General features: G+C 28.3%; 2 protein-coding genes across 11 annotated transcripts in view; one reads left to right on the forward strand and one right to left on the reverse strand.

Moving 5' to 3' along the window:
* Positions 1–3,952, forward strand: part of LOC105670671 (diuretic hormone receptor-like) — a 35,854-nt gene extending 31,902 nt beyond the window's left edge. For all 8 annotated transcript variants that reach the window (XM_067357420.1, XM_012364315.2, XM_012364316.2 and 5 more), the window contains 4 exons: positions 918–1,037; positions 1,724–1,909; positions 2,071–2,228; positions 2,478–3,952. In XM_067357420.1, coding sequence (XP_067213521.1) covers positions 918–1,037; positions 1,724–1,909; positions 2,071–2,228; positions 2,478–2,622 — 609 coding nt within the window. In that variant the 3' untranslated portion in view covers positions 2,623–3,952. The remainder of the gene's footprint in view (positions 1–917; positions 1,038–1,723; positions 1,910–2,070; positions 2,229–2,477) is intronic.
* On the reverse strand, positions 3,903–9,543 carry LOC105670601 (protein RER1). 3 transcript variants are annotated; one of them, XR_010890796.1, is made up of 7 exons: positions 9,372–9,543; positions 8,263–8,346; positions 7,884–7,988; positions 7,698–7,794; positions 7,287–7,504; positions 6,256–6,979; positions 3,903–6,096 (listed from the first exon to the last, which is right to left on the reverse strand). XR_010890796.1 is itself a non-coding variant. In XM_012364203.2 (6 exons), the coding sequence occupies exons 2-6, from the start codon at positions 8,335–8,337 to the stop codon at positions 6,887–6,889; spliced, it is 588 nt and encodes a 195-aa protein (XP_012219626.1). In that variant the 5' UTR covers positions 8,338–8,346; positions 9,372–9,543; the 3' UTR covers positions 3,903–6,886. The 3 variants fall into 3 exon arrangements, 2 of the variants coding, with proteins under 2 accessions (XP_012219626.1, XP_012219627.1); XM_012364203.2 differs by having other exon boundaries at positions 3,903–6,979; XM_012364204.2 differs by lacking the exon at positions 9,372–9,543 and adding an exon at positions 8,958–9,258 and having other exon boundaries at positions 3,903–6,979.
* Between the last annotated feature and the right edge of the window lie 160 nt (positions 9,544–9,703).

The following is a 9,703-nucleotide window of genomic DNA, read 5'->3' on the forward strand; positions in this document are numbered from 1 at the left end:
GCTATGTCAATTTTTTCACTGAATTATAGCGTTTTAAAAATTCGGCGAGCGTGTGCTTTAAATAGACGCAACGTCACGCGATGTGTAGGTTTTAAATGGCATGTGGTAATACGGGTTTTATTTGTTTATAATTATAACGGTCAGTTAGTCAACTAAAAGTAAAATTCGTTCTTCACAAAGTCACGTAACCGTCTCGTCGATTAATTATGCTTTAGTTTGACATCACTTGATAGGATAATAGCGCCAAGGGTCGATATAAATGTCAATATTTTCCCACGGAATATGGAAGCTGATCTAATGCTTCTAGTTAACTTGCATTGTCTCTTAATAATAAACTAATTAATAATCTTTGTCATGATTTTCACGAAAATTGATCGATTAATTACAAAGATAAAGTTAATCCTTTCGTACGATAATATGGAACATCAAACAATCGCCAGCGCCCGAATTTATAGATTAAAACGTGACACACGTACAGAAAGGATAATTAATAATTAATACAAATAATAACAATTAATACAAACAAGTCACAAGAGTGTCGAATGTTCCACAGCTTTTAAATCCTAAATTATTGTAAAAATAAAGGTAATTTTTCAGAAATAAATTAAAGATCAGACACTTTGTGAGCAGTTTACTTACAATTTGAGAAGAAAATAAAGTTCATATTTTCACATTTATTGTAAGATTTAGAAATATTTAATGTATAAAATTAGAAACAACAGATCTATATGCGAAGATAATCAGTTACCTGTCAATATTTTATATATGAATATCCAGATGTGAGACATTTGATCGATACTCTGTCTATCAAATATTAAAACAATTATGACGCTTGGTGTACAAGCATGATCATTCCTTTGATTCCATCCACTGACATTACGATACGGTAACAGCGTTAATAATAGAAATCTTATTAGGAAGAGGCACTCTGGAAGCATTGTCCTTGGATGACACCACACCCATATGATTGGTTTTATCAAGCACCAGCTATAATAGTTCTTGTAGTTAACATGGCCTTCCTTTTCATGATTATGTGGGTGAGTGCATTGCATTATTGAAATTATACCTAGAAATGCTATTCATTTTTCAGATGTTATTGTTCAAAGAAGAAAAACTCATTCCACCGCATTAATATCTGTTCCTTCTTTCAAATTTTCCATTCAATTCATTAATAGTCTTATAACGTCGGCGTATTTTTTTATCATTACAGTGAACGGCTTGCAGTTAAGTTGCAAATAAAGTCAAGAGATGAGTTGTGCTGAGAAAAATAAAATTGCGCCGTTTCGATTAGACGATTAAGAAATATGAACGTCGAAACGATTTAATTTCAAATAAGAGTGCTTGATTTTAATTAAAAGTTTTCTTAATATATTTACGACTGTGCGCGGATAAAATAAAATATACGCGATAAATAATGCTCTTATTTAACGCGATCAGTGATTTCACGCGAAGGAACACGATAAAGTAGCTATCCGATGAATTTATCCGCATCCGGCAATAAATTGCCGCTTCCATGATCGTCGAAATTTTCAATCGTAACTTATTGCGGCATATGATGCGTGTTTTAAGAGACGAACAATTTGTAGACAATTTCAGGCAGTAAGACAATTCCGTGCGAGTGACAAATTTTATTTCAATAAATAGAATGTAGAAGTTTATTTAAGTATAATCGCCGACGTTATTGCCTTTCTAAATTTACATACCACACTGCGTATGTTTATAGGTGCTGATAACAAAGTTGTGGTCGGCCAACAACGTGGAGACGCAGCAATATCGGAAAGCCAGTAAAGCTCTCTTGGTGTTAATACCACTTCTAGGAGTGACGTACGTGCTGGTCATAGCGGGGCCTACGAAAGGTCAAGTCGCGAATGCGTTCAGCTATGTACGCGCAGTATTGCTTTCTTTGCAGGTAATCGTAGCATGTAAAAAAAACGTAAACAGTGAACTGAAGCAATAAATATACCAACCGCAATCGGACGTTCTCGGAAAATGCAATTCGCGATTCCATTTCGCTCAAGATAGAAACTTTGTCTCGATTTTATATTAATTCCTTCTTCTTTTTTTCTCCAGGGCTTCCTCGTGGCGTTGTTTTACTGCTTCCTCAATACCGAAGTGCAGAATGCCGTGAGGCATCATTTCGCACGATGGAGCACCGCGCGAAACCTCGGCAATCGCCGAGGAAGATATTATAACAATTGGTCGCCCCGTTCAAGAACGGAGAGTATAAGGTACTTTTCCGCATCTCATTTGCTATAATCTCGAAATTTGCAAACTGATTTTTTAAAATACAATGCACAGGTAACATTAATCACACAAAAATTGCAATTTAATTTTAATTAATTCATAACTTTACAGAATAAACGTGTAACAGTTGTAGTCTTTATTTTGCGCTTTTATATTTCGCATGAACGAATATTGGATGATTGGATTGGATGAATGGACAATTTTTTTATTTTTTATTTTTTTTTTTTATTTAGGTTGTACTGTCAACCGTCAAATCCGTACCAAAAACGGGAATCCACTGTAAGTGAAACTACCACTACGACAGTGATAGGCGTGAATTCCACCACGACGTTCTTTGACAAATCCAAGAAGATTATTTCGGAGGATCTCAACGAGTAAGACAGAGCTTGCAAGAGGAATTTCAATATGGGACGAATCTCGTTGTATCGCATCATCTGTGATAAAAGCTATGTTTTTCACAGATGCAGCTATATGAAAATTGCTGTAATTCGCCGCATTTTCTTCGAAATGTTCGCGTAAGCATCTTCAGATGAAAATAAGGAAAATAAGCATAAGGAAATAATAATCCACGAACAATGACATTAATTTATTTAAAAATGATATCTTCAACATATCTTCGATATTTTAATACCATTATTAAAGTTCCTGTTTCCTCATTGTAGTCTAGAAATAGTCAATGTGGAAAAATCAATATTGTTGAAGACTCGTATATCTGTGGTTCGTGGATTAATAAGAAAACAAAAGGTAAAAAGAATTATATATAATCTTAGAATCTCAATTATATAACTCCGAAAAAATAGGGGAGTTAAAAAAATAGACGGAAATTTCTTTTGTAAAAAAATTGAATTTTAAATTGCAAAACATAAATATTACTTACTATTATTATAATTATTTTTGTTATGTTATTTTATGAGTTATTTTATTAAAGATTTCTCTATCAAATTGTAAGATTTTTGTATGTAGATTTATGTTAGGTAATCACGCCTACATGAGCAAAAGAACCAATTAATTCTCTCTCTCCTTCTCTCCTTTTCATTTAAAATTGTAAATAAATTTCTCATTAGCAAGAGACTAAGACTGTCAAAGAAAAGAACATTACGTGCTATAATAAAATATTAAAAACAGTATAATAGACAAGATAATACATAAATTGCTGTTATGAGTATAAGATAGCAATTATTCGAACAATTGGGAGACAGCTTAAATGCAATAAATTGGTACATACTGTTATCGATAATTCCGAATATGCATTACACTTTCAAAGAAATATATATGTATAAATTATATGAAAACCCGTAGAGCCTACAACGAAAACGAAAATAAATGTTTATTACACGAATTGTAACAAGATATCTATGTGTTTTTCAAGTGCGAAGCGCACAGTTATATGTATTTTGTATGTATGTATGTGTATGTATTGTATATATGTAGTTATATATATATATTGTTCTTCAAAAAGTAATATTTATATATAAAACTACACGGATAATTGTGAACATTTTGTTATATGCTTCTTAAATTTAGAAATTTTAATTATTGCAGTGTGAGATGTGGTAAACGTCGCAAATAAATATACACATTTTTACATAATTGTAATGTTCAGCTTTTAAAGCTTGCTGTAATGGTTGAAAACATGGTGGAAAATAAGAAAAATTGGAAAAGTTGTAATATTTATTAAAGTAAATAAAATGTTTCAATGAATATTATATATTTTCTAAATGTTTAAATTTTTTTATATCTATATGTAATTAAGTATAACATTTTTTGAAAAGAAAAAGATGGAACACACATGGTTCGTATCAAAATGTGCATCTCTGAAACTGCATCTTGTATCATTACATTACGAATTTTATTTTCTCCTGCACATATTTTAAATAAATCAATATTTTTCACACGATAAAAGTATAGAATAAGCTAACATACAAATTTTTGTTAAGCTCCACAAAACATTTGCCAATACATTTTGTACATACATATACATATATATATATACTATAGTATATAAATTAACATGCGAAATTGAAGGGTATATTATTCGTATACGCTTCACTACAGATTTTTGGACAATTTGATATTTCATGTTAATATATATAAAATTCGATTTTAAAAGTGCTAAAGAATGTCCTAAATTCTTGGTTTCACATCTTATACGTATAAACAGTTCTAATGTATGCAATTGTCACCTGAATAGGTATTCTGCTATGTACAGAAAAATAAATCCCACTGCTTCATGTGTTTGTTTACAAAAATTCTTGTACTAAAATTCTCTTTATATAAACCTTAGTTTCCCGAAATCATTGTTTCTCTCACACGGTATGAAATACATAAATTTTGTAGCATAAATTCATCGCACTTGCGTATAAAACAGTTATTCGATCCCCTATTTTTGATCCTAGAATACTAAGAGAGAACGAATAAAGTATAAATACATTTTAAAGAGTGTTAAATCACACAGAAACATGTGGCTATAATTTTGAATTTATTTCCCAATGATTTAATATTTCTATGTTAACATATAAAATATAAATTTTAAAAACATTTTTATAAGATTTTAACAACATTAAAATTATTATAAAATAAACATAACACAAAATTAATTACAAAATATTTTTTTTTTTTAAATATAAATTTTTTTTTTTTTTTTTTTTTTTTTTTTTGAAGATATGCGTATAAGTTTAGTTGTGTGTATGTATGTATATAAATGTCATATTTGAAAACCACAATTAGTATTCTAGGTGAAATAATTTTCTTGATAAATAGGACCTTCCATGCAATATATCATTATTGTTTGATAACGAATTGCTAAAGAAACCTTTCCATATTTATTCTGTTGCGATGTACAAACATACCGCAAAGACATACATATTCTTTTCATATTATATCATCAATTATAATAAATAAGCAATTCTTAAATCGCTAAATGCAAAACACCAGTCCAATAAGTGATAACAAAGTGCAATATCAATCCAAGTTAATTAATATTAATAACAAAAGTATATAATCTACGAATCAACTCTGGCTAATTAAAATTTAAAAAAAGCAATATTTACGTTTTTCGATATTGACTGTTAACATATTAATAAAAAAATATAGCATTTCACTTGATAAAGCAATGTAAAATAATTGAAGTTACTAAAGAAATTGCGTGAAATAACTATATTTTTAGCTTTTTCTTTTTGGGCATATTCTATCTATTCATACATATTTTAATAGTAATCAAAACACATATGATATAATCGTTGGAAGTAATTTAGAAAAAAAAGGATAAAAAAAGGATAGGATACGTTATCTCCCAATTTTCCAAATCAAATTTCGAATAGAAGAGATACGAAAATTGTATTAAAAAAAAATTATTTTACGCTTTTAATTTATTTTTACACAAGGAACACTATAATTCTTTTCTAATTGTATCATAAGTTTCTGCTCACTCGTGTATACATAACATAAAATTAGCTTAGTAGCTTTGGTTAGGCCATCAAAAAAAATTTATATTAATGTTATAGTAATAATTATTTTAATGTTAGTAACAATATATACTTTTTAATATATACATACATATACATATATATAAAATAATTAAATATATAATGTAAAATGTATGTATGTATATATATATATACATATACACATGTATCATACATATGTATATATGATATACACATGATATATGATTTAGTCATACTTACTTCTAGATCAATCCATTGCAATAGCAAAAATACAAATCTGATCTAGTTTTTATATCGAGATATCGATTAAACTTTTTAATCATATAAAGATAATTCTTTTCTTCTTTTGTAAATAATATAAATAGTTATAATTACTTTTAAATTGCCGGTTCTATTAACTTAATATCTAAAAGTATGTATAATTGTTTCTGTATTAATATTAATGCCAAGATAATTCTTTTGATAGTACCAAAGCCACAAAAGCAATTCTTTTCTTATATTATTAATATCTCATGTGCATAATTTTAAAAAATTGAAATTTACATAAGTAAAAGATTGGACTTACATTTTGCATTTTCCAGTTTCAACAATCCTTCATTAAACAACTCACAGATATCTAAGAATGGCAGAATTCTTTGTTTTAATGTTCTTCCACTAAGCGAGGATAGATTAGTTATCTAAGTGAAACTCAAAAAGATGATTGCTTATATATTAAAGATATAAAGAAATCACATGGAATGTACACGACAGAAAACTAGAAAACTTCCTAAAGTTAGAAATAAATCTGATTGTAACAAATTTAATATTAACAAATTCTTAATTACGTATGAACTTCTTACATTCCTCGACATTGACAATTGTGACTGCTCGATATTGATACTGTGACCATGTTGTCTTTCTTTATCCTTCCTTTTAATGAGAGAATTAACAATATTTTGTACAAGTTTTATGATACAAATATACTAAGATAATTCAGTTTAAATATCGTATATTGTATAATTTAGAGTTACACGTCCTTGTGCAGAGTCAATCGTTTCTCGTACAAGGCAATGTCCTTCCCTTTTAATAGCTTTAAAAAGAATTTTTTGTTTGGTTTTTCTTTCGCTCCTTATCAATGTTCGTCCCGTTGTATTGGGAGAAATTGAAATCTATATGCTTACGTGCCTGTACAAGCACAGTATATTCTTTGCTTCTATTCATTTTGGCGATATCAACCGCGAATTATCTTCGTGGTTTTGATATTTTGGTTTGCCATGAGTAAAAGGCAGGTATCTATACTTAATCATATGCTGCAAACAAAAGAATGTATTAATAATAATAAGTAATAATTAAATTCAAGAATATTGTGTACCAATGTGTATCAAAATATGTGTTAATAAAAGTAAATTTACTAAAAGACAATCTACAATCACTTCTAACTCGGAACAAAAACTTTTTTTTCTCATTTTGTGACTCTTCATACAATGTATCAAAATTGTCACATGTAACAACTTAAATTTTTAGCGATAATAATATTAAAATTATTTAGAAATAAAGTTAAAGATTAAAATTTTGCAGAACAATCTTTGAGAAAAAATAATATCGCCAGTTGCTTACCTTAATTTGTCGCTTCATTGTAATACAAAACAATGTTATGAAATACATAACAAGTATCGGCCAAAATACTGGTATATTAAAGCAATCGAATAAAGTGCATATCATGGCGACGACCGTAGACCTTGTTACTGAATACCAAAATTTAAATTCAGGCAATCTTCTGATAAATGGCCTGAACTCCTCGTTCGATCTTGTAGGTAACTCTGGACCTTCTCCATCTACAATTTTTAATATAATATTTAATTTGATAAATTTTTAAGAGTTAAATTAAATTATCAAATTAAAATTTTGATAAATTATATTTTAACATCTCAACAAATACAGTTGGTTTAATTGAATCGCTTTTAATTTCAATTAAACTCTTTATATGTAATTAAAAAAATTTTCTTTTAAATCTAGTTGACTACTCACCATCAAAATCCATTGCAGGATCAATTTTTGGAGTAAGGAATGCTATGAATAAATTGAGATGATAAATTCCTAATGCATACGTAACGATATACCATCCCTGTGTACAAACAAAGAAGTGTTTATATAGTGTCAGAATAAAATTAAGAATAAAGAATCGAGTTCATAATTTTATGAAGGATATCATACTTGCGAGATAAATACACGTAGAATAAAAAGAGCTAATAGGAATAGAGCAAATAACCATCTCGAAATTACATGCGGAGTCCATAAATCTAGATATCTTTGATATATCTGCAATGTAAAAAATGTTTTATCAATAGTATAACAGACATACACATACAGGAAATTAAAATGTAATTTATTAATTAAATTATAAATTATATCGATAATAATAGATTATAAAAAAACAATTCAATTAATATTTATCGATATTTGATTTTGTTTGGCAATCATGATGTGCTAATATATCTTAAGGTAAAACAAAATGTTTGTCTCATATATTATATAAGCATACTCTAAGATAAGAATATTAAAATATTAAGCATTAAATAAATTGTTTATTAACCTGAGATATTCTTATTATTCCTTGACTAACAACATTTCGTCTTGCTGGACCAACCAAGTCTTCATCCTGCATCATTTTTTCTTACTGCAAGCAGAATTTCATTACATTTTACAAGAAAAAGTAAAACATAAAAAGACTATTGAGTCCCAAATCAATTAAAAATGATTCAACATTTGGAAGATTTTTAATTGATTTGGAAATCAAAAAAGTCCTTTTACTTTTTGACTTATCCTTGAAAATTATACAAATCATAGTTAGATTTGTGACACTTTGTTTATAAAAAATTATCAATTATATATAAATGGTATCTGAATATCTATCTAGTATAACCCATGCAAACTTTTATGCTAGTAAATATTATACAAATAATTCATATAAATTGATTCATATATACACAAAAATTAATATTCATATAAATATAAGTCAATCAGTCATAAATCAATCTCTTATATCAATAGACTTTCTTTTCCATTGTCTAAAGAAGGTTTAATAGAATTTCTAACTTACAAAAATATGATCATACTTTCACAAAATCTAAAAATCATTAACTACGCAAATATCTTTATAATTATATCGATTTCCACAAGCATTAATATCATTTAAACGCATTAGCATTAATAAATTTAAATCTATGTATTAGCAGTTCTAATAATTGAATATTTATTATAAAAACAGTGTTATAAATCTATTATTACCAGCAATAAAAAACAAATTCGTTGTAGCTTATAATTGTTAATTAATAGTAACTAATTCAACCAAGAATCTTAAAACGAATGTCAAATGCCAAAGAATTTAATTATCGTGATATTCTTTTGCTGCATGTTCAAGGTTGCAGTTCAAGTGCATCCAATGCTGAATTCATCACATAAATTTATACGTAAACTACACAACTTTATCGCGTACTAAAAACTGCAATTCCAATTGTCTTGTTGTCGGCAAAGAGTTTATAACAATTTTATAGATACATGTCGCACAGAAAAACGGTGATATCGGTTATAAGCAACATGGCACAGCAAGTGCTATACGAACCTAACCTAATCTCCCGAATTTACGCTGACGGAAGCAAATTTGTATAATTTTACAGACAAATGTGTCGCACAATTATTTACCTGCAATATTCTCCGTTTTTTTTTTTGTTGTACGTAGAACACACCTTATCGAATATTTTGATAAAAAAATATTTAACACGTCACAACATTAATGGCAAACTATGATTAGATGTTCTGTAGAATTTACAAGACGAGCGCCGCGACCGCCACCGTTGTCGAGATCACAAAATGACGTCAGACCTTAAAACTCATCCTCATGAAACTGCGTCGAGGAAAATTACCCTAGAAGTTGTGCCAAAGTACATATATTGGTAGTAGATAACAAATCTATCTTATCAATTGTCGATAAAAAATTGAATGTAGTTCTATTATTAGTTTACTGGCGTGACAAT

The sequence above is a fragment of the Linepithema humile genome, chromosome 6 (assembly GCF_040581485.1).
Source record: "Linepithema humile isolate Giens D197 chromosome 6, Lhum_UNIL_v1.0, whole genome shotgun sequence".
Taxonomy (NCBI): Eukaryota; Metazoa; Arthropoda; class Insecta; order Hymenoptera; family Formicidae; genus Linepithema; species Linepithema humile.